The following is a 25,528-nucleotide window of genomic DNA, read 5'->3' as shown; positions in this document are numbered from 1 at the left end:
TTCCTCCAGTTTGTGATTGATCCATCAAGGAATTGCATTACTCGTCCTTATAGAATGGCATTGTCTGTACTGACCTTTACTAAAGTTCTAGCTATGGAACAGCCTCACTGGCAAGATCCATGTATTACCCCACCTATATGACTGACTCATAAATTCACCAAACTTTTTCACAATCAAGGATGTGGGCAAAGAAACAACCTAATTATTTTTGAGAGTGGGGATCATGGTAAACCAAGACCAAGAAACTACACTGGAGAAAAAACTTGGATGAGGGCATAAGTACGCTTTATCTTTAAAGAATACAGTATATGGTGGATCAGATGTGAGCGAATGCAGCTGGGAGACCCTTCTGACAGAAGTGATAGCAGTTATAAAAATCAAGTTCCATGAAAGGTGTAATAAGGAGCACATTGCTGAAGGCTCAAATGGTGGTCCCATAAGCTTGGACAAAATCAAGTTCAAATGCCAAAGGGGAATGGGCTCCCTTAATTTAGGGTACAATCTTTCCAGGCCTTTATAGAATCTAATTGTTATGTTGTTAGAAAAAACACAGTTATCTGCACAAGGGTGGAAAGCTGATATTGCTGCCCAATGAACCTTGATAGAGGAAATTGCTAAATCTTCCTGTTTTAGGTTTAGCAGATAGTTGCATATTTGTTGGATGGACGAATGCATCAGCGAGACTCTGGTTTGACAAGCCCAGATGGAGAACTGCCTCCATTTTGACAGATAGATGGCCCTAGTGGAGGGCTTTCTGCTACTTTAGTAAGATCTGCTAAACTTGCTCCAAGCAAATCTGCTCTTTGGGATTTAATCATGGAGCTTCCAGGCCATTAAATGAGGGTATTGCAGGTTCAGGGGGAGCAGCCAAACATGGTCCTGAGAGATCAAATCCAGGTGCAACGGCATTGAGATTGGAGTTGCCACTGAGAGGTCCAGTAGAGTGGAGAACCAATGTTGACAGGCCATGCTGGGGCTATTAATATAACCCGAGTGTGGTCCCGCTTGATCTTTAGCAGCACTCTGTAAGAGTGGGATTGGGGGAAAAGCGTAGTAAAGCTTTACTGTCGAGGATTGCAGAAAGGCATCTGTGATGGAGCCCAGATTGTGGCCTTACAGGAAGTAGAACTGTTGACATTTCTGTTGTACTTGTTCACAAATAGGTCTATCTGGGGAGTCCCCCACTGCTAGAAAATGCATCTGGCTGCATCTGGGTGAAAAGAGCACTCATGGTGACTGGGAAAAGACCTGCTCAGGCAGTCAGCCCATTCTGCTCACTTGGAAGGTAAGAGGCCTTGAGATTGATTGAATGGATTGTGCAAAATTGCCACAGGTGAATTGCTTCCTGACACAGGAGGGATGAGCGAGCTCCTCCCTGCCTGTTGAGGTAAAACACTGCTGCAGTGTTGTCTGTACAAACAGGTTTCTCCCCCTGATATGGGGTAAGAAAGCCTGACAGGCAGGATGAATCTCCCTGAAATCTCTGACATTGATATGAAAAGTGAGTTCTGTCAAGGACCAAATACCCTGAGTTAGGAGGGGCCCCAGGCGAGCTCCATACTCTAGAGCCAACATATCTGAGTCATCAATGGTTGAGGGCAGAGGAAGGGAACACCCAGACAAATATTGAGAGGATCTAACCACCAATTCAGTTAAATTAGAACCCACAAAGGTACCATGAGCAGTGTCCAGATGAAGATGGATTGGCAAGTACACTGAGGCCAGTCACATCTGGAGGGGTTTGAGGTGCAGCCTTGCATGTTGTATTACATATGTGCACATTGCCCTGTGCCCTAGTAGCCTCATACTGTTTTGGTCTGTGATTGGATGAATCTTGAGGTTTGTCACAAGAGATCAAATAGATCGAAATCTTGACTTCGGGAGAAATACTCTCACCTGGGTAGAGTCCAACACAGCCCCTATCAACTCTGTCCTCTGTACTGGGCAAAGGATAGATTTGTCTGCATTGATCAGGAGGCCTAAGGCCTTGAAGGGTGACTGAATGAGTTGAATGCTGAATATAACCTGAGCTCTGGACCAGCCAGTCATCCATGTAAGGGTAAACCTGCATTCCTAGTCTCCTGAGGAATGCTGCTACCACAGCCATACATATTGTGAACACCCAAAGAATTGCAGGCAGGCCAAATGGAAGCACCATGAATTGGTAATGTGAGTGCTTCAGTAGGAATCTGAGGAATTTTCTCTGCTGTTGGTATATCAACACATGAAAGTAGGCATCTCTTAAATTGAGGGTCTCCAGGATCCATGTAGGTAATAATGGATGCCAGGGTGACCATGCAAAACTTTATTTTTTGAGATAGTAGTTGAGCTGACGCATGTCTAAAATAGTTCTGAGACCTCCCTTGGCTTTCAAGATTAGGAAATATTCAGAGTAAAAACCCTTCCATCTTAAATTCTGCATAACATCACCTATGGCTCACATATGAAGGAGAGATTGAACGTCCAGGACCAAAGTTCTTCATGAGAAGGGGTCCCTGAAGTGGGATGGGGAGGCAGGGTGGGATGAAGGGGTACAAATAAACTGGATGGTGTATCCCACTTCTACAGTCCCAGATATGGGACTAAGCACTACAGAGATGGGAAAGATGGTTTGCAAACAAAGGAGAGTCTGAACTGAGGCCAGGCACTGTCCCTGTGTTGGGGTCCTAAGCACACTCTTGGGATGCAGCCCCTATATCTAGCATCCTCTCTAGAGTTGCAACTACATTATCCAATTGCTCAGCCCTTAGAACCAGTGCTGAACTCTCCCATACCTCAAATACAACCTCTTCTTGAACTCCACCCAAAGATGTGAGCCTTGTGGTTCACCACCTCAAGGGGCTATGTGGTTGGTGCAATTTATAAAACACAGATTCTTTGCACAGGGTTCTTAGCCATTAATTTTTCTTACTCACATAATAAATACATAGATCTTTACAAAAATCATAAACCCTATGTGCATTTCCCTGCCTCAGTTTCCTCACCACTCCAGAGCATTCTTTGAGCTGGAGTCAAGGTCATCTGTGTCCTTTTGTTACAGAGCATATTTTGGTTCTGAAACATGGAGCCTTCTCCCCCCACCTCACCTTGCTTGACTTGGCTGATTCATCCCCTTCCCCTCTCCTGCCCAAACTTTCTTTGTGTTACTCTAAACTGTCCCTCCTGCTTTGTCATTTCTGTCTCTTTGCCTTTCTTGGGGATCTTCCACTCTCTGCACTTCCCCCACCCCCTTTACACGAGTGAAGGAAATACCTTCTCCCAGGCTCCAGCAAATCCATTGTCCCAAAGTACTTCACCCTGAATTAGGTAGTCATTGAGTTCTAGTGACCCACCAATATACCTGTCTGGGAAATGCTTAAAACTTGTCAGCACTGGTGGATACACAGATAGAGGGGTGTCAAGGTTCCTTCCCCACTCTGAACTCTAGGGTACAGATTCGGGGACCTGCATGAAAAACCCCCTAAGCTTATTTTTACCAGCTTAGATTAAAACTTCCCCAAGGTACAAACTATTTTACCTTTTGTCCCTGGTCTTTATTGCTGCCACCACCAAGCATCTAACAAATATAACAGGGAAAGAGCCCACTTGGAAACGTTTCCCCCCCCCAAAATCTCCCCAAGCCCTACACCCCCTTTCCTGGGGAAGGCTTGATAAAAATCCTCACCAATTTGCATAGGTGAACACAGACCCAAACCCTTGAATCTTAAGAACAATGAAAAAGCAATCAGGTTCTTAAAAGAAGAATTTTAATTAAAGAAAAAGTAAAAGAATCACCTCTGTAAAATCAGGATGGTAAATACCTTACAGGGTAATCAGATTCAAAACATAGAGAATCCCTCTAGGCAAAACCTTAAGTTACAAAAAGACACAAAAACAGGAATATACATTCCATTCAGCACAACTTATTTTATCAGCCATTTAAACAAAACAGAATCTAATGCATATCTAACTAGATTACTTATTAACTCTTTACAGGAGTTCTGACCTGCATTCCTGCTCTGGTCCTGGCAAAAGCAACACACAGACAGAGAGAACCCTTTGTTCCTCCCCCCCACCCCCAGCTTTGAAAGTATCTTGTCTCCTCATTGGTCATTTTGGTCAGGTGCCAGCGAGGTTGTCTTAGCTTCTTAACCCTTTACAGGTGAAAGGGTTTTTCCTCTGGCCAGGAGGGATTTAAAGGTGTTTACCCTTTCCTTTATATTTATGACAGGGGGCATTTGTGATACAGCAATTTTCACAGTAACAACTTCAAAATAACTTCATGATATCAACCAGAATTCATAAGTTGTACATATGTTCCCCAAATCATCACACAGAAACAGTAGGTATACTTGGAGCCCTTATATTTGAAGGCTTCCGAGGTATCCGTGAGTTTAACAGTCTGAAGCCAGCCCTAAGGCCATCATCTCATGGGTCAGTATACGAGACTCCAGTACCGATATGTAGTCTCTGGTTGCCATAAATGCTTGGGGAGTTGATTTCAAGAGTACTGATGTCGCAGTTATTACCACCAGGCGTGAAGATGTCAACAGCATTGATGCCAAGATCATGGGTATCGGAGGAATGGCAATGTGTACCAGCTTCATTGGTACCAAACTTGGTTCTTGAGGAGCCTTTCTAGTCTTTAGCTCCCTATGAACACTACAGAGCTGGAAGTCTTAGGGTCCTTTGACTGGCCTCGGTATGGAGAACAGTTCCTCTTTTCCCTGGGAGTCTTATGAGGTTTTCTGCCCTCTATTACTGGTTGAGGATCTCAGCGACAGAACAGTTGAAATTCTAGCTGCCGAAGTACTTCTTGCAGAGGTGTATTCTGCTTAATGAGTCCTGGGCTGGCCTGGATCAGAGGCTGGATACCTCTCAGAGGTAATCTCAGAAGGGCTTCTCTGGATTTTTGCATCGTCTTAGAGAAAAACTTACAAATAATGCATTTGTCCCTAACGTCATTCACCTAAACAGATGTGCATCCAGTAATGCCCATTGTTAAAAGGCATGAGGGCCTCACAGTTTTTAAAACCTGGGGACTAAGTATTGCTTCCTCTTCCCCTGCAAGGAGTGTCTGGGACTGTGTCAGACCCATCCCCATAAACTCCCACAGCTGCAGGAAGCTCAGCATTCGCCCCTGCTTCCTGTCCCCATCACTCCTCAGCATCACAGGGTCACTGTACGGGGAGCTGCTCCCCCATCCACCCAACCCCCCTGCATCTGGACCTCCCATACCCAGATACCCCCACCAAGCCTCACCCCATACACCCAGAACCACCCTAGCCCTCCACACCCAAACCCCACCCCACTGAACCTCAACCCTTGCATCTGGAGCCCCCATACTCCTGCACCCAGACCACCCCCCACTGAGCCATCTGCACTAAAATCCCCACGCCCCTGCACCACCCTGGGTTCCCACATCTAGACACCCATCTAGCTGCACCCAGACCCCCCTGCTGAGCCCCAACCACTTTCACCTGGAAGCCCCCGCAGAGTCCCCATTACCCCTGCACCTGGAAACCCTTCCTCCCCCCGCAACGAGCCTCTGTGCATCCAAATCCTTCCACACCTAGACCTCCTTACTGAGCTGCTTGCACCCAGATTGTCCCACACAGAATCCTCTTGTCCCACACCTGGATCCCACACACACACACTGAGCCCCTCCACACTTGGATTCTGCCTAGTGGAGCCTGCCTGCCCCACACCTGATGCACATGGTACAGAAGGGCAGGGCCTCAGGGTGTTTCTGGGACAGGCCCAGGCCTTGTGTTGTGTCAGGGTCTGGTGCAGTCTCACCACTGAGTCCGTGTCCTGAGAGGTGGAGAGGCTGTGGGGTGATTTCCCACCTTTGTACAGCCAGTGGCCTGTGCTCCCCACTGCCATGCTGGAGCTGCTGCATTTATTTATTGACAATAAAACTTGCAGAATTTTAAAATATTGTGCGCTGAATTTTTAATTTTTTGGCGTAGAATGCCCTGTAATAGTAAGTACGTAAGTTTAAGACAGAAATGTGATTTTTCAAGTTGACAAATGTCCCTTTAAACAATAAACAGCTGATACTGAGGCCTGGTCTACACTGGGGGAAGGGAGGGGAGAATTGATCTAAGTTATGCAACTTCAGCTACATGAATAACGTAGCTAAGTCAACATACTTAGACCTACTCACCACGGTGTCTTCACTGTGGTGAGTCGACTGCTGCCACTCCCCCGTCGACTCTGTCTGCATCTCTCGTGGCAGTGGAGTGCAGGAGTCGACAGGAGAGCACTTGGGGGTCAATTTATCGCATCTAGACTAGATGCGATAAATCGACCCCCGCTGGATCGATCGCTGCCTGCCGATCCAGCGGGTAGTATAGACATACCCTGAGGCTGAATGACCGTCTCAGATTAAGGAACATCCTCTGTTTCTGTGGTAGCCTGTGATGCTCAAAAGGTGAAATCTTGTCCCACTTAAGTTGATGGTAAAAACTCTCATTGACTTCGTGGCGTCAGGATTTTACCCAGAGTCTCTATTGAGGATGCTTTCTGATGGACTGGGACCTTTAATAGCAGTACATTTTCATTATCTATACAAAAGATTTAACTTCTCACTTCAAAAACTGCAAACCAAATTGTCTTACATTTTAAGTATATGGTTTGAAATGCAGTAATCCAATATAACCCTCCTCCCCCCTCCCAAAAGGCATGTAGCCTTTTTAATTAAAAGAAAAAATTTAAACTTTGGACAATTTTAGAGTGAAACTGGCAGGCTCTTCCAAAATTGCACTCTGGCTAATGTTATCTGTTTTTACTGCAGATTCAACTGTTTTTATCTATGGCTCAATCAGCACTTAGTCAGTTTTAGAAATTCTACATGGACTCTTCAGTAAGTAAATTATAACAACCCAATTTTTAATGTGGTCATTTCCCCACATATTTTAACCCTATTCAGCAAAGATAAAAATAAAATAAATTGCACATAGGCAGGCTGCTTGCCTTACTCTTGGGGCTTCTCTGTTCTAGAGAACTTAACTGTTTATAACTGAACCAGTTGTATTTTATACATTTAAGCACAAAATGTTCAGTGTGTCTGCACTAGCAATGTTCAAAGTATTTTGATTGCGATGTTCTCTGGTTACCTATCCTTCAGTTCCCAGCACAGCTCCCAGAAGCAACAGACCACTATCCTGGGAAGGACAGACAGTTGGAATGCTTCAAGGGAATACTTTACAGAGACTGGTGAAGGCTTATGAATCTGCGGGAATGACTGTCCACTGGGATGAAAATGAACTCTCCAGAGGACAGTCTGCAGAAGGTAAGGGCAAATAGCTACAAACCTTTATGCCCCTGCTTGGGAGCTGAGAGAAAAGATTAGGGTTTCATGTCAGGATTATTTGTGGGCAGTTGGTTGTGGGAGGATCCCAGTTATCTGTGATCTGAAATCTGGGGTCAGATTTACTGAAGATTTCATAAAGAAGTGACTTTTCCCTGAGGAAGAGAACTTAGGTCTCCTTATCTGGGAGGCTGGCACAGGAAGAGAGAGGCTTTAGTATGTGACAAATCAAATCAGAGTGACATCTTGCATTTCCCTACAGAACCTATCCCTTTTGAAGGCAAAGGCTATCTTCTAAATTGACAAGATATCCTCCTCTCCATCTATGGCCTAATGCAGGGGCTCTCAAACGGGGGTTCAGGACCCCTCAGGGGGTTGTGAGATTATTACATGGGGGGTCATCCCAAACCTCACTTTGCCACCAGTATTTATAATGGTGTTAAATATATAAAAAAGTGGTTTTAATTTATAGGGGGCGGGGTGTCACACTCAGAGGCTTGCTGTGTGAAAGAGTTCACCAGTAGAAAAGTTTGAGAACCACTGGCCTAATGCATATGCTCTGTGTGCCCTTGAATAAACTGAAAGTTAACTTGAGGGAGCCTTGGGCAATTACACTAAGGTTGTTGGCAGCCAAGAGGATTCTGGGTAGGTTTTTCCTTAACTTTTAGAGATGGACTAAATGAAATATAACTGCTATAACTGAAATATTCCTGCTATAACTAACAACATCTGACAAACCTGGACATACAGGAAAGAATGCTGCAGAAAATTGTGTGGTACGCAGGTCAAAAGAAAAAAATCCAGGGACTGCCTCCACTTCCCTATCCATGGGGTCCTTTTAGGCTAACATTAGATCCACAAAGATATCTCTCTCTCTTTGTGTATGACATAAGATTGTTGTTTTTTGTTTTTTTTTTAAAGTCCACTCCACTTATGGCCTGATGCACATCTCTTTTAAAAAAAAGTCTTAGCCAAAAAAATAAAAAATGGCTTGATACATTCCTTCTGAAGATCTTTGAATTTCATGGCTGCAGAACCCTGCCTCAACAAATGTGACACACACCAAGTGAAGTCTGGGGCCCTGTCCTTGAATTTTAAGTAATAAGAAACTCTTTTCTCTGATTTTAAGCCTTTAGCTTCTTTTCAGCCATTGAAACTGTGAGGAGCAGGGGGCCAGGGTCAGGAGTATTGCCAGTGCTTGTATGACAAAGCAAGTAAGAAAGACCCACATAAGGTCTCTGGTGGAGCAGACTGAGTCATTGAATTACTTGTACCCATAGTAATATATAGAGAGATGAACTGGTTGTTATGCTGAATTTGCAAATCTTATTGAAATTTTTGGCCCAGTCTTGCTCCAGTGAAGTCAGTGGCAAAACTCCAATTGATTTAAATAAAAACTGGTTCAATGCCCAGATAATAGGTACTACTTATAGTAGCTGCATTTATCTAACATTACTAGTAAGTAATCCTACATGCTGCTCTAGAAAAAACCTGCAGCACCCCATCCACACTCAGACTACACTTCATAGTCACTGCCACAAACCATTCTCAGATATCATCTTTCAGCTTTTTAAACTTTACAAAATGTATTTTAGTTGTAAAGATAAAGTTGTAAAATATTGTGGGGGGGAAACCAATATGATTAAAAGTTGAGGAAAACTTGTCAGCTTTTCAAAGTAGTACATATTTTTCATTAATAGTGTGTTAAAAGTATGCATAAAATGCAGGATTTTATGTCAGTTTGTGTTCTGTCTCAAGTACAGAATTAAGTAAATTTGATATAAACAGCACAGCTATAGTTGTATAGACTTGTCCAGATGAAATATTTGTACTACAGAATGTTTAGTGGTAGTAACATATGAAAATTAAAGCAATTCCTATGAGTTTTATTTCCATCTACTGTATTTCTTCACCTTTTCAAGGTTTCCTATTTTAATAATCTTTGCTTTACATTGAAGATAATGTGTTTGATCTTTTGAATAATTATTATCTGGAGGAAATAACTGAAGGATTATCTATAAAACACCACCATACCATTTTAAGTTAGAATAAGCCATATTTTCAAAATAAAAGACAGTAGTTTTCACCTGATCTTAGCCCTATTTTATCCTTAATAAAATTTGACTACAGTCAGTTTCTCTGTCTTATCCGTACATTACTCAGTTAAAGATGGCTTAACTGTGGTATCTGGCAGGAATTTAATCGCTATTAGTGTATATTGCAAATTACAGAAATAGTATATTTATTATTATACATTTGTAATATTTTGGGGTGCAATCCAGATCAGTAAGAGGTTATGTTACGACCTGTCCTATAACCCTGGGTGCCTTAAATGCTCTGCTGCTTGGCTCACAGGTGAGACCCAAACAGCCAGCAGACAAGCAGGCAGTTTCTTGAGTGTCTGGGTGCTCCACAGCCTCATTGTTCAGTGCCCTGACCCCAGCTGCCTGCTGACAATGGAAGAGCCCCACCCTGGTATCAACCAGCCTTGCAAACCCACCACACTTCCAGTCCCGAATTTCCCCAAAACCATCTGTCCTGAAGTGTCTAGCCCTCTCCTGGAACACCCAGAGAAGTAATAAGATTCGTGGCTTCTTTAAAGAGAATAAAAGCAAAGTTTATTCCTTTAAAAGGAATTAACAATCACTTCGATTCACACACAGCATGGGGGTGCTTTAGATTAAAAGTAAAACAAGTTCATTAACAAAAAGAAAGAGGTTTTAAGTGAGTTGAAGCAGGGCGGTAACTAGGGTGGGGTGAGAGGGGCAGTTGCTTAGCATGCAGAGCTGGCGGAGACACAAAAATTGGACAGCACAGGCACATTTCTGAATATAGCTCTGTAGAGGGAGCAGCATGTTCCCTCAGTGTCTTCAGAGGGTGTCTTGTAATAATTAAGATGGAATAAATAGACCAAAGATGTTAACATAACCCAATCACTGTCCAATATTACACAAGGTTTGGAGTTTCATATACAAACACCCCATAAAAAATCCTTTTAACCTTTTATTAAAGATAAAGAAGAGTAGGAAAAACAGTTTACATTTAAAATGCTGAGAGTATTAAATAATGCTTTTATTTATCATCATCCTTTGTTCACTCTCCTTTTAGCTGAAGAGAATTTTTAGAAGGAAACCCCCCTTTGTTTGGCAGTCTCTTAGGTGGTATCAAGACGATAACTGTCCTTTTGGGAAAAGAGAAGTTGAGATGGGCTGGAACTGTTGTTGCTGCTAGATTCCAATCCCATTTCATCCCCGATGGTGGTTGGGATTCAGTTGGTCCCAGTAGAGGTGGCGATGTCACCTGGGTCCCTCTTTCTGGCCCAGTCTACTCAGGACATCCCTCAGGATCAGAATGACAAAGGCTCAGGGTCCCAGGAGACAGTAGGGGTGGCAGCCATAATAGTGAAGCTCGCTCCAGTAGCCAGTTTTTCTCCCAGAGTCTCTTTAAGGACTCCAAAAGGGAGTGGTGGGCAGCCCATCCCCTCATTCTGCCCACCTATTAGGCCTTGTTTCCAACACACCAGTTTTGGTTCATTGATTTCTCGTTCCATACTTTCCTAGTTTACCACAGTCCTTACTTAACAGTCCTTGAGTTATATGAGCAGGCCTTTTTTGTCGGACTAATTCAGTCTTTTAGTCTTGCTTTTGCACCTTTTCCCATCAACGTTTGTTGTTGTTGACATCTTATGAACTTACATTCACTTTTTACAGCTGAGCTCACAATTAGATTAAATTTATAGGCCCAGCTATCACAACATAAGCTCTCTCTTTTATCAATCAATTCTGCCAAGGTCAGACGTTTGTTCACAAAACCACAATTAAAAAAAACCCTATCATTTTAAGCATATAGAAAAAGGAAAAGAAAAAGGTACTTGGTTATCTTTTACAATTTGCAAATTTCTTATCCCAAAAATTGGGATTTAATCAGATATTACAAAAATGACTGTTAAACCTTTAAGATGTTAACAGAGCTTAAGAACTTACAACTCACTTCACCTATAGCTAAAACAAAATTCAAAACTGCTGCTGTTGTTGTCCAGCTAGACTAAAAGATATAAGGCACTTGGTATGGTTTTAATCAGGCCACAACTTTATTATTAGATGTCTGGGTTGACCCAGAAGGTAAGTGTATAGTGCAGGTAACCCCGTGTTCATTCAGTAATTACCTGGGGGCTTCCATCAGGTCCCTCTTTTTTCATCCAGGTCCCCCAACCAACCCATTGATGGGATCTTACCATCCCCCCCCGTAGGAGGGTTAAAGTGTGCTATAAGAAAGGGGGGTTGGCTCCCTGCCATACCATTCATAGGAGCCCCAACCACTTCCACCATCCCCAATCCATTCCTTTAACCAACACCACCTGATTAAGTCATTTTCCAAGCCATTATCTCGTCACTGTATCCCTTCCCCATGGAGTACCTGCCCTGGACATCCGCCCCACACTTACATGAGTTGTGACATAAAGCCTAACCCCTTCATGCCACACATCATCAAAGCCCTCCCTGAACCTGCTGTGGGGGAGGCAGAGGGAAAACCCCCACTCCACCAGGCCAATCTGGTGGTGAGGGAAAAATTCCTTCCCAGCCCCCCTGAAAAGGGGCAGCTAGTGCAGTGCCCACATAGGTCTTGACCAAACCTGGTATTTTACCAGCTAAGGGGGAGGGAAGGTGGGTGTAGCCTTAGCCTGCTCCATGTAAGAGGGGCTTCACTGCTTGGGGCTGTCCCTTTTAAACCCTTCTGCCCTTCCAGTTCCCAGGGGATGAGTCAGTGACCACGCTGATCCGTCCTCCCCTTTTGCAGCAGTTTCTGACCTCTTCCCCCAACTCCCCAGCAGTAAAGCGCTGTTCCCTTCATTTGGCCAGCCAGACAAAATCTACCCCTCTTGAAGATGCAATGCAGTCATTTGTAAGATGTTTAAAAACAAACTAGTTCTTGTCACTTCTTTAGCTGTATGCCCCAAATGGATAAATGGGGGAGGGGAGATAGAGGAGGGGCTGTTTTTGCCTCTTACACAGTAAAAGCTGCACATTTACACAAACCATGAAAATTGTATATATTAGTGGTTAAGCTTGCTCTCTTGGAGAAAAACTTTAGCCCTGATGGCATTCTTACCCAAGTGTGTTGTCTTATTTAAAAAGAAGCAACAAAATGATGGTTTTTTGGAATCACTTTTGCATTCATGACCAATTTGCAACACCCAAAGGAGTAAAAATTCAGACATTTGTAGTTCATGACAGACTTAGCCCACCTGTTTTGCCACCAACATTTGTGATGACAGTATGACCATTGTGGCAACATAGTCTATCACAAGGATCTAACCTGCAATACTAACACTAACCGGTGTCTCATGCCCAGAACAAAAACAAACACAAACATTAAAAAACGTAACTGGAATGAAAAAAAAAACCCACTGCAAAATCCAAAAGAACAAGAAGAAGAAAACACACACACTCCGCAAAATCCAAAAGGAAAAAAAATTGCCAAAACAAAACCATCACCAAAAAATGTGGTGGTGCAAAAGCTCCTAGTTCTGGTTGTTTGAGATTTAATTCATATTTAATGCAGTAGCAGCCTTGAATTAAAATGGCATTTTGTTAACAAGAGGGTTACCCAAGATGTTACTTTGAGAAAGTGTGCATTAGTAACTTAACCTTCAACTATTTAAATCACTTCATTTTTACTTTTTCTTAAAAATACCTTTTCAGTAAACCTTCAAAATGATTACCAATCACAGAAACTATAAACCTCAAAAAAGCATTTAAGATTTAAAAAAAATAGAATTTTAAAAAATTGCCAAACCTTTTTAAAAAAAAAGCAAAATAATTAACAATTTACTTGGCATGCTTATCTCAAACAAGTTCAACACATTTAAGAATTTTAAAACAAACTTTTGTTTTAAACTAACTTTGAAAACAATTGCTTGTTTGCCAAGGTGGCAGCTTCTGAGTGTGTATTTAGGCCCCATGTTGGGATGCCAAAAATGTTGTTTGGACTAATTAAGTCTCTGTCTCACCTTTGCACCTTTTTCCTGTCAACATTTGTTGCTATAGGTTATTGCGACATCCTATGAACTTTCACTAGATTTTTACAGTTGAGCTTACAATTAGGATAAATTTGTACCCAATTATCAGAACCATGCACAACAGGAGGAATGGCAGCTGGCCCCTACAGGTGGATGTTGTGGCCCAGGCAGCAGCTCGAGCTAGCTACCTGAGCTTGGACCCAGCTAATCAGTGGGGCTTGGACTAGGGTAGCTAGCCTGAGCAGCTGTCCTTACTGCAATGTCCACACTGCTATTTTTAGCATGCTAGCTCTGCTGGAGTAGGCATGAGTCTGTCTACACTGCTAAGAATATCACCTCCCAGCTGCAGGCTAGACACACCCTTGGAAGAAAAAAGGACTCTGGGGAGGGAACATTGAGGTAGTAGCCAGAAGAAGTTCACAACTTTAAAGGGGACAGGAAATGAGTAGGGCTGCTAGATCAGCCACCTTAGTGCACAACCTTGCATTTCAAAGCTGGAGGGGATAAGGGCTGGTTGTGTGCACCAAAGCTAGGAGGCTACCCGGAGTGCTCAGATCCTCTGTACCAAGTAGAGGAAGAGTTTATACTGCCAGGAAAAATCACAGTGAAGGAAGAGAAAAAACACGAAGAGAAACCCCACATTGCACTTGCAGCCCTAGATAAACAGTAATGGGAGGGGGAAAGGGAAGTCAGGATTAAGGGCTGTGACAAAGTTCCTCCTCTGTCTTGGTGGGTCCTGCGCTTACTGGCAGATTTGCTTGCCTCAGAGGTTCACAGCAGCCCTCAGTTTGGCCACTTTCATAGCTCAAATCTGCTGTTAACTCAGTTAGCCTCATCATTGGCCAGCATAGGGAAAAGGAAGAACAACAATCCTCGTAGGCTCTGCTGATCCACCGAGTGGATCGGGGAACAGGCCAGAGACCTTCCCCTCTGGTGGAACCCACAGTCCAGGTCAACTCCTCCAGTATCAAGTAGGGAGTTGGGGGGGATGGAGGGGAACCGGGGCCCACCCTCTACTCCGGATTCCAGCCCAGGGCCCTGTGGATTGCAGCTGTCTACAGTGGCTCCTGTAACAGCTGCGTGACAGCTACAACTCCCTGGGCTACTTCCCCATGGCCGCCTCCCAACACCTTCTTTATTCTCACCACAGGACCTTCCTCCTGAGGTCTGATAATGCTTGTACTTCTCAGTCTTCCAGTAGTACACCTTCTCACTCTCAGCTTCTTGCACCTCTTGCTCCTCGCACGCGCACCACAAACTGAAGTGAGCTCCTTTTTAAAACCAGGTGTCCTGATTAGCCTGCCTGTCTTAATTGATTCTAGCAGCTTCTTGATTGGCTGCAGGTGTTCTAATCAGCCTGTCTGCCTTAATTGTTCCCAGGAGGTTCCTGATTGTTCTGGAAACTTCCCTGTTACCTTACCCAGGGAAAAGGGACCTACTTAACCTGGGGCTAATATATCTGCCTTCTATCGCTCTCCTGTAGCCATCTGGCCTGACCCTGTCACAGAGCATTCCCCAAGTGCTCCCTTTTTGAGGAAGAGATGGAGGTAACAGTGAATGAGCCAAGGTGAAGAAGTAGAAGAGGACAGTACGTGTAGTAGACAAAAGAAAGCTGTTATATCAAGGAAACGGGGATGGCTTGCCACCAGAAAGGACCTGCCCTTTAGGGTTCAGTTGAGAAGTTATTGCCCACAACAAGAAAGGACCTGCCATTTGTCACCCACGTTGGTGGTGGTGATGAACTGGGGCTGGTAAGCTGCCAACCATCAGAAAGAGGACCTGTCATGATTGAGACGGAAGAGGGAGAGCCCAGCAATCTGAAAGATTGTACTAAAATCTCTTCCTCTGAGAGCCTGCACTTGAAACAAAGTGTTTTTCTTTATTTTCAGGTGGTGTTCTTCTATAACTCATTTTTCTAGTTGTCATTGTACTCTTTCTTGGCTTCTTTCTTCTTGGGCCAGAGAACTGGAATGAAAGAAGGAACATTGCTAACAAGAGACTGCAGGATTCCCCTTGCGACAATGAAGACTTCCTGGGTAAGGTTAAGCTTGGGTTTATGTACTCCCTGGGAGATATAACTTCGCTTCTTTACCTCCTTGCTTTCAGAGATGCAGTGATAATCCTTCTTACAGAACGGAAGAAAAGGGACCATACACTGTAGTGGTATTCCTTGGTACAAATACATCTACCAGAGGAGATTAAGCACAATAATGTATCTTTCCACAATGATAAGTTGGCACCGAAAAAGGCACAATCGTAATCAAATAATATACTCATGTTCACAGATCACAAAGCACAATCCTCCTATCCTTCTGTCCAAGCTCCAGGTATGCCAAGGAGAGGGAGTGGCAGAAGTTTAGGATCTCAACAGTTTACCAAGAAATTACTTCAAGAAAACAGAAAACTTTAGAAAAAACAAACTCATGGTCCACCTTTCATCTTTCAAAGGTACAGAAAGCAAGCTTGTTATCTTTAATAGCAGCATAGAGACCAAGACATGTATGCTGGAAAACCAGTCTTCCTCCCTGAGATATTACAGCATACTAGACTAAGTTTGTGGATACAATGTAAGAAATTCTAGGTCTCATGAAAAGACAGATCTCCTCATCCATGAATGAACCATTCAGGAGAACAGCATTGTAATCTGTAGTCTCTTAGTAATGCAAATTTTTTCTAAGATATTTTTGAGTCAAAATGGCTCCCACCTTTGTGATATTTCAGGAGTTTGTATCACAGAGTAAGGACTAATATATGCAGAAACAGAGAGCAAACACATTTTGGGGTCTAATTTCTGTTCTCCTGATTTCTGTATTTTCTAATTCCATATTCCAGACATAATACTGATTTGGTTTCTCAAAAGCTATTTCTCCCTTCTACTGTAAGGTTAACATTTAAAGAAAATTGCCAAATTTTAGTTAGTAGGTTTAATATTTAGTAATTTTTCATGATACTGTTATAGCTTTGGGAATACAACCATCTGGTGGTTTAAGTGGAATGGTCCATCCCAAATATAGGAATGACAAATTGGGTTGTGCCCCCTAGTTTAAAGGAGATGGGTAACCCACAAAAAGACTGTTAAGCACAGAACTGAGGAAAAGCAGAAATTTTCAAGAACACTTGAAATGTGCAGCATCAGCTTCTGTTTTGGCACACAGAATTAAGAGTAATACCCACAGAAAATCTGGCCCCAGCATTCATCTATAAATTAGAACTAAAATAAGAATTTAACTATGCATGTATTTAATTACACATTCTTATTTATATTTTAATAATTGTGTAGTTTTTCAGTCTTCCAACCCAACAGTTTTTCATGTGATGATAATGCTAATGTAAAAAGTTATAATACGGTTAAACACAAAACATTCATCCAAACACACAGACACTGTGGATATAGAGACCTTTATATATACTATATAAAATTTATAATTGCATATGAGAACAGATAATGTGGGGAGACAGACCTAGTGGTGATAATGGACTGCAATTTATATTACAGTAGTATTTAGAGGCCCCAATCAGGGACATGTGACCCATTCTGTTAGGTCAGGGGTAGGCAAACTATGGCACGCCGATTTTCAGTGGCACTCACACTGCCCGGGTCCTGGCCACTCCCCTGCTGGTCTGGGGTACCGGCCACCAGCCCCCTGCCAGCCAGGGTTCTGCCCGCCGGCCCCCGGCCACCAGCCTGCAGCCACCCCCAGCTGTGGCCCACTGGCCCCAGCCTGGGGCAGGGAAGGGTGCAGACAGGGGCAAGAGGGGGCACAACTCAGCACCCCCACCTTAAAAATTGTTCCAGCGCCACTGTACTGGGATATTTTTAAGTCCTGATTTGTTGCTTACATCACTATCACGCCACGTGGAACAGCGCACTGCGTTTGATGTTGAGATTAGAATGTACGTGCAAGAACTGGAATCAGAATTTTCTGACAGATTTCAAGATTTCCAGCAATTTGGCCCAATGCTTTCTTTTCTAATTAAACCTGAAAAGTTAAATGACAGCAACTTGGATTTGTCTGTATTTCAGTGGATGGGTGTTGCAGATTTCGAAATGCAGCTCATTCAGTTAAAAAGCTCAGAATTGTGGGCATCAAAGTTTGGAGATCTGCGGAGTGCACTTGCAGCTACCGAGAAAGATCATGGGACCTCTGTTCTAACCTGCTGGACGTCCCTGCCAGTGAAATTTAACTGTTTGAAGAAAATTGCATTTGCAATGCTTTCAGCATTTGGATCCACATACCTGTGTGAACAGGTATTTTCACACATAAAATCTGTTCTCTGTCCCTCTCGGAGCCGGTTAACAACTGATCACTCAGAAGCCTGTGTGCAGCTATAAGTATCCAAATACGTGCCAGACATTGGAAAACTCAGCAATGAAATCCAAGGGCAAGGATCACACTAAACTGATAAGAGCTGCATTTTAATGTAATTTTAAATGAAGCTTCTTAAACATTTTAAAAACCTTATTTACTTTACATACAACAATAGTTTAGTTACATATTATAGACTTATAGAAAGAGACCTTGTTAAAATGTATTACTGGCATGCGAAACCTTAAATTAGAGTGAATCTGAAAGGTTGCCGACCCCTGTGTTAGGCACTGTAACAACACAGGAAAGATAGTCCCAGCCCTAAAAAAAAATGAAATTTAGGTTAATGACAAGATATGAGGAGTGCCTGAACAAACAAAGAGGTAGGGAAGGGGAGACGGAGGATGAGGTAACTGTAGTACGAGCACATTTTCATGTAGACTAGCTGTGTTCACAAAGTAGCGTGCTATCTGCCTGCTTTTGTCAACTGGCATCTGTGGATATGGCAGGGCCAAACTAATGGAATATTGGGCTGAACGTGAAGTAGCATTAAGTCAATGTGGCTCCTGATAAGACTACACCTACGATACTGATTTCAATTCTGGGCATCTCAATAGTAGAAACAAAGAAAGAAAAAATAGTAGACGGAATTCAGAGAAAAGCCTGCATTAATGGAACTACTTACATGAAGAGGAGTAACAGGATCTGGCCCTCATTTACAAACGGTACTCAGAACAGAGAAATGATACAAGGTATACACAAGAGTTTAAACTAATCCATAATCTGGGGGAAATAATTTTTAAGAGATACTCAATAGGAAAGAGAAACCTGTAAAGATGTCATACTAAAAGTGTACTAGGAATCATAATAGACAACCAATTACACAAGAATTTGCAATTTAGTTTTCCCAAGGCTATTTTTAATTGCATATGCAGGGGCAGCACATTATGAGTGAAAAAGGTAATAGTTCCCTTCTCTCTGGTTCTAATGCAACTGTATCTGGAAACTCTGCCTTCAGTTCTGGACACCTCAATACCAGAAAGATATTAATACATTGGAGAGAGTCCAGAAAAGAGCAACAAATGATCTGGGTACTGGATTTTGAGGACAGATTTAAAAAGCTAACGATATGTAAATTTAGCACAAGGATGGGGAGCATATAAATTTACAAATATTTGAAGGGAGACAACATCAAAGGGGAACAGGAATTGTTTGTTGTGGTATGAGGGAGGCATAGCTAAGGGGAGTTTAGCTAAGATTAATGTGCTGAAATTAAGGAAGGTAAAATTTAGGATTAATCTAAGAAAGATTCCCTATACTGACATCTAAGGCTCCATAATAGTCTCCTATGGGACACTTAAAACTAGTCTGGACAAACATTAGCAAATTCACCATAGGGAACAATTTTACACGGAGGGATTTTTTTTTTTCATTCTTACATTCTGTGATGAGAAGAAAAGGCTATCCTGTCTTGAAGGAGAAGTGAGGGCAGTTACATTTTTTTAATGGAAAAATGGGGAAGCTGACAGGAATGAATATAATTTAGAAGTTAGGAACTGCAGAAAACTAATAAGGGAAACAAAAGGACACAAGAAGTGTCAACAATCACGAGTTTACGTATATTAAGATTACAAAGAATCCTAGAGTTGGTCCATTACAAGATGAAAATGATAGGGTTGTCAATAATAAATGCAGAAGCTGTCAAATATTTCTGTTCTGTATCTGGGAAAAAGCCACATGATGATGACATAAATACTTTCCATTCTAACAGTAACTCAGGAGGATGTTAAATAGCAACTATTGAAGTTACACATTTTGATATCTGCAGGTCTGAGTAAAATACATCCAAGGGTTTTAAAAGTGTTGGCCCAGGAGCAATCTGGATCAGTAATGTCCAGTACCTGATTTTTAGTAACTCTTGGAACACTGGCGAACTTCCAGAGGATTGGAAGAAAGATAATGTTGTGACAGTATTTTAAAATAGTAAATTCGATCACCCAGGTAATTACAAGACTTTACAGAATGACAATGATCCTGGCAAAAATTTTGGAACAGCTGATACTGGACTCCATTAAGAATTAAAGGAGGGTAATATAATTAATGCTGATCAAAATGGCATCCGCTATGCTGTCTGGGGCCCCGGAAGAAAATAATTTATTAAAATGGGGTTGTGCTGGCAAAAAGTCTAAGAACTACTGGGCTAATGTGATTCTTGGATGTATAAACAGAAGAATATGGAGTAGGAGTAGAGAGTTTATATTAACTCTGTATTCGGCACTGATCTATCACTACTGGAATATTGCATCCAGTTCTGATGTTCACAATTCAAGAAAGATGTTGAAAAACTGGAAGGGGTTCAGAGAAGAGCCACAAGAATTAAAATAATGGGAAAAAAACCACCCCACTTTCCAGTGAAAGACTCAAGGAGCTCCATCTTACCAAACTGACAATTTAGGGGCAACTTGATCATAGTATATATGTACTTATTTACATGAGGAGCAGAAATTGATAATAGAGGGCTCTTCAGTCTAGCAGAAAAATGTATAACAAATCCAATAGCTGGAAGTTAAAGGTATGCCAGGTTAAACTAGAAATAAGTCACACATTTTTAACAGTAGATAGGATGGCATGGGGAGCCACAAGAAGGTGCTTGTTTGAAAATGTAACAAATGGGCAATGAGGGCTGCCATAACTGTCAGAGCAGAGGTATGATTCAACATTCTGACAGCATATAAGGCATGCTGGATAGGGTGGGTATAGGCTATGAAGTTCCTTAAAAGTGAAGACATGTAGTTGTTATTTGATGCAGTGGCAAACGTGGAATAACCAGAATGATGTAAAAAGAGGGGTGATATACTTGACGTGTCATGCCAGAAAAATTATCTTTGCAGCAGCATTGTGAATGAATACAAGTGGACAAGATGGGATTTGTCAAGGAAGAATATATAGATAGGAATTATTACAACATATTTCAAAAAGGGTTTTTAATGAAAAATGGGGTTAATATATTTTTAATGAAGTACTCTAAAAATAAGTTTGTTTGGGGCAGTTTTTTATTATTTGAGATTTCATGAGAGGACTCTGACTGCAACAGGTTTCATCCAAGCTCTCCAAATTTATCAGAACATTCTCCCAAACTAAAAACAGTTTTCCGCTTATGTTAAAAACTTTAAAAACTATTTTTCTCAACGTTATTTAAATATCATGAATAATAGAAAATATTGTGTGTGGCAGTAGCTGAATTTTTTAATAATCTTTAAATAGGGTGTGACAAAGTTCCTCCTCTTCCTTGGTAGGTCCTGCGCTTATTGGCGGATTTGCTCGCCTCAGAGATTCACGGCAGCCCTCAGTTTGGCCACTTTTGCTAGTGGCTCAAACCTGCTGTTCACTCGGCTAACCTCATCACTGGCCAGCATGGGGAAAGGGGAGTAAAACAATCCCCACAGTCTCTGCTGGTCGACCTAGTGGGTCAGGGGATAGGCTAAGGACCTTCCCCACAGTCCAGGTCACCTCCTCTTGTCTCAAATAGGGAGTTAAGAGGGATGGGGGGAACCCGGGCCAGCCCTCTACTCCGGGTTCCAGCCCAAGGCCCTGTGGATTGCAACTGTGTACAGTGTCTCTTGTAACAGCTGGGTGACAGCTACAACTCCCTGGGCTACATCCCCATGGCCTCCCAACACCTTCTTTATTCTCACCATAGGACCTTTGTCCTGATGTCTGGTTAACGCTTGTTCTTCGCAGTCCTCCAGCAGTACGCCTACTCACTCTTAGCTTCTTGCGCCTCTTGCTCCCAGCTCCTCGCACGCACCTCACTAACTGAAGTGAGGTCCTTTTTAAAACCAGGTGCCCTGATTAGCCTGCCTGTCCTAATTGATTCTGGTAGCTTCTTTATTGGCTCGAGGTGTCCTAATTAGCCTGCCTCAATTGGTTCCAGAAACTTCCTGATTGTTCTGGAACAGCCCATTATCTTACTCAGAGTAAAGGGATCTGCTTAACCTGGGGCTAATATATCTACCTTCTATCACTCTCCTGTAGCCATCTAGCCTGACCCTGTCACAAGGGTAATTCAATGAAATCTTGAAAAGTTGAAACGAGAAATGGAACCTGATCTAGATTTTTGAAGTGAGAACAGAATCTTTAAACACATGAAGAGTATTAAAGCCTTTTTTGTGAAAATTACATACAAATACATTAAATACCTAAAACCTATGAATAAGACAAAATTTGTGTGTAAGTCCTTTAACAGAGAGTGTTTAGAATTCTTGTTCTTTTGACAAGACTACAAACAAGATAGTTATAAATAAAAGATGGGGCCAGATACTCAGCTGCTGTAAGTTGGTGCAGCTCCATTTATTCAGTGGAGCTATTCCAATTTACACCAGCTGAGAGTTTGGCTCATATGCTTTAACGTCTTTCAGCACAGATGACATATGGCTGTGGTTGTAATGTCATGCCTAATTTTGGCTTCAGATTGGGAATCAAAGCATGTGGAAAATGCAGGTGAAATCGCTGAAGTAATGAAGTAAAAAACAAAAACATTTCCATCCTGGCCAGTTGTTCTCCAAGACAATGTCTTCTTCCTGAATAGAAAATATATATATATATTTAATGTATTTATGTTTGCACTTACATTTCAAAAAAGAATGGTTATTTCTGCTTCCAGTCTAAGGGGAGCTGTTTGGACACAATACTGGGTTTGATTCATAGGAAAGGATATGTGCAAATTATATTAAGGGTCATATTTTAAAAACATTTGTAGTTTTGACAACACAAGTACCACTGGATCGAATCCTGCAGTCTTAATTTAGGCAAAACTGCTAATGAGATCAATGGGATTTTTGCAAAAGACAACAAAATTGTGCCTACTGTCATCAATGTTCGTCACTAAATTTCTGCACTTGTTTAAGTCTATTGCCAATCATCAGTTGGTAATTACCCACAAATATCACAGTAAAAGTGGGACTTTTGGAGGGATCTAAAATAGGATAGTGTAGTGGCTTTATCCACAAATTCTCATTCCATGCATAATAGGCAGCCTGGAAGCATAAAGGTGCTTGTGGGAGAAGCAGCTAAATAGACAGTCAAAGCTAGCAGAGTTGATGAAGTACAGGAGGCAAGAAGCAATGTTATAAGATACTAGAGCAGATAAATAGGAAGAGGTTAAATTACAAGTAACACATTTAATTTATTTTGTTCTAAAGCTTGAAAACACTGTCCAGATTCTTTAAGATGAAAGCCTTAGTCTGAAGGGTTTGAGGGTTTTGATATTTGCTCAATTGATTTAATTTAAAAAACCCATGTTATATGATCATTTGAATAATTAGAACACTCTATTCAGTAAATGCATCTGCAGCATCAATTAAGGAGTTCTAAATACTCTAGATTTCTGCTCCAGATCAGTTGTATTTATTCTCCCAAAAAGTGATCAATCGGAAAAACAACATTAGCTGATGTCCTAAACCCAAATTTAAAATAAGGTATTCAGATTTTGCAATATCAAGTGTTCAAAGATGGAAACTGGATTATGAAAAATTGAGCAGACACCAAAATCTAAGCAGCAAATGATTGCTTAGCCTAGCTGCATCAACTGCCAAACAAACAAAACTCAGTTCGAAACCACAATGACAGAGGCTGTGTAAAATCCTCAGATAAAACATACTTATAAAACATTAAGATGACATGATCAGTTTTTGTATCAAAATGTCCTTTAATTTATATAAGCGACAGCATTACATGACATTGCCAGTGTTGCTGGAACAATTTATATAGTGGGGGTGCTGAGAGCCATTGAACCAAACTGTAAACTATGTATATAATGGAAACCACTTCAAGCCAGGGGGTGCAACAGCACCCTTAATTCCAGCACCTATGGACATTACTAAGCCTCTGATGCACTGTATTAAATATAACTTTACAAACAATTGTTTTATCGTAAGTGTAGCTTTTTTACATCATGCTGTCTATTGTGGATCAGTTAACACTATTGTATATAGATGTATGAATTGGCATGAGCTCTTACCTAGTGAAAAAGGAACAAATGCATCTTTCTTGATGAACTGCCCACTGCTGTCCAAAAACCGTTCAGGATAAAACACTTCTGGGTTACTCCAGTACTTTTCATCGAAGTGTACAGAATAGAGGTTTGTAATTATTGTAGTGCCTTCAGGGATAGAATAACCACGCACAACTGTATCCTTAGAAGTTGCATGGAAAATACCTAATGGAGCTATATTACAGAACCTTAAAATTTCATGTAGAACTGCTTCAGTGTAAGGCATTTTGCATTTCTCTTCTAAAGAAGGTGTTTTGTTTGGACCCACAACCAAATCAATTTCTTTATGAACTTGCCCTGTTAGAGAAAAAAACCTTTAGTTTATTGTGCAATACTTTAAAATTTAACTGTAAGGAATAAATACATAAATATTTTGTGTTAAGACTAGAAATGTCTTAGTACTGAGTGCAGCACCTAACAAGCCGGTATGGTAGATATTTTCAATTTTTAATTTCCTCTGGTACTCTCATTCCACTGCTGACAGTTTTTTCAAGCCCCAAAGAAATAGTAATTTCGCAACAAACTAGGGCCATAATCTTGATTCCTGTGTTTTTCTTCACTCAATAAGTTTCCCCTCTCAAGGAGCTCATCAGAATTGGGATAACTAACATCACATTCTAGATAGCTAAGATGAAGTATATTAAATGCAAAAAGAAAAAAATCAAACACAAGAGCAGATCATGTATAGAAAATTCAGAATTAAGAGCTACTTAAACTTTAATCTATCTAATTATCCCAAGATAGTACACCACATATGTTGTGTAAAATCACCCACTATTTTAAGAATCTTGAAATAGTTAGGCACAATATGGTAAAAGTCAGAGGAACAACTCAAGCTGGATTCTGGAATTTTTTGACTTTTTGGGATATGAATTTAATTACTTCTCTTTCAAACTCTCTTTTAAAAATGAAAAAATATAACTGGATCCTTTAAATCAACTGCACATTGAAAAATCACACAATAGTTTGCTCAACAGGGCAACAGCTCCTTTACTCTTTTTTTCTGATGTACTTTATCAGTGTGTTTGCTAATGCCATTATACAGCCCCTAAATCACATAAAATAGCAGTGATATAGCTTGAATGGCGTCAACACAGTATATCTAGACAATGAAGAACTATTACCAAGTTCTTAAAATGAAACTAACCTCTCCCATCCCAAAGAAAGTGCATGAGATAGATCAGACCAGAACCTTAGTGTATTTCGAAGTTGACTGGTAATTTTGATACAAGTTGAGATCCTCATGTGGAAAATGTCTGTATAAATGCAGGGTATTAATATTATTTACTGCTATGTAAAGAATCTGAACTTGAATCCTGAGCTTATTTTTCTCCCAAGAGCTAACAGAAGTTGAGATCACAGGAGAATTTTAGGAGAGAGGGATTACTTTGTGTTTTAACAGTACAGTGCCTCTTGAATGATCTGGCTGAGAGACAGAACTGCAAGAAGTGCCTAGTTTCTGTCCCCTGTTGGAAGATGATGATTTGGGTGAAAACCTAATGCAGAAGGGAATAAGAATGTTTCTTTTTGTAAGGCCCGTAAGTTGCCAACTTAGCGACTTTGTCACTCGATTTAGTGACTTTTTGCTTTCCCTTGCAAGAAAATAAGTGTCAAAGTGACCAATGACAAATCTAGCGACTTTCACTGCCAATTACAGTGACATTCAGAGAAAGAAGTCACTAATATCTAGTCACAAAATCATTCACAAGCAGCTCAACAGTGTTAAAATCCATTCCATGATCTTTTTACTACATTCTGTTGCACACCAAGTCAATGTCATTATGTCTCAATTGAGTATGTCCTCAGAAGGAATCACATTCCAGGGCTTCTTCGGCTGAGATCACTATAATCTACAG

At 41.4% G+C, this 25,528-nt stretch overlaps 2 protein-coding genes across 14 annotated transcripts in view; one reads left to right on the top strand and one right to left on the bottom strand.

Moving 5' to 3' along the window:
* PDE3B (phosphodiesterase 3B) overlaps nt 1-25,528 on the top strand; it is a 289,237-nt gene that overhangs the window by 252,445 nt on the left and 11,264 nt on the right. For 2 of the 7 annotated variants that reach the window (XM_075129383.1, XM_075129384.1), the window contains exons 17-19: nt 1,164-1,285; nt 7,112-7,276; nt 15,203-15,349. The gene's annotated coding sequence lies outside the window, so the exon portion shown is untranslated. Of the gene's footprint in view, nt 1-1,163; nt 1,286-6,778; nt 6,848-7,111; nt 7,277-15,202; nt 15,762-25,528 lie in introns of all 7 variants that reach the window. The other 5 variants (XM_048853484.2, XM_075129379.1, XM_075129382.1 and 2 more) reach the window with 4 other exon arrangements.
* Nucleotides 9,887-25,528, bottom strand: part of CYP2R1 (cytochrome P450 family 2 subfamily R member 1) — a 48,278-nt gene continuing 32,636 nt past the window's right edge. For 6 of the 7 annotated variants that reach the window (XM_048853514.2, XM_048853516.2, XM_048853515.2 and 3 more), the window contains 2 exons: nt 23,640-23,969; nt 20,656-22,200 (listed from right to left, as the gene is read on the bottom strand). In XM_048853514.2, coding sequence (XP_048709471.2) covers nt 22,025-22,200; nt 23,640-23,969 — 506 coding nt within the window. In that variant the 3' untranslated portion in view covers nt 20,656-22,024. Of the gene's footprint in view, nt 17,942-20,655; nt 22,201-23,639; nt 23,970-25,528 lie in introns of those variants that run through there. The other variant, XR_007357164.2, reaches the window with a different exon arrangement.

The sequence above is a fragment of the Caretta caretta genome, chromosome 6 (assembly GCF_965140235.1).
Source record: "Caretta caretta isolate rCarCar2 chromosome 6, rCarCar1.hap1, whole genome shotgun sequence".
NCBI classification, from domain to species: Eukaryota; Metazoa; Chordata; order Testudines; family Cheloniidae; genus Caretta; species Caretta caretta.
The sequence above is the reverse complement of the archived record's forward strand: the minus strand, read 5'-3'. Positions and strand labels throughout refer to the sequence as shown.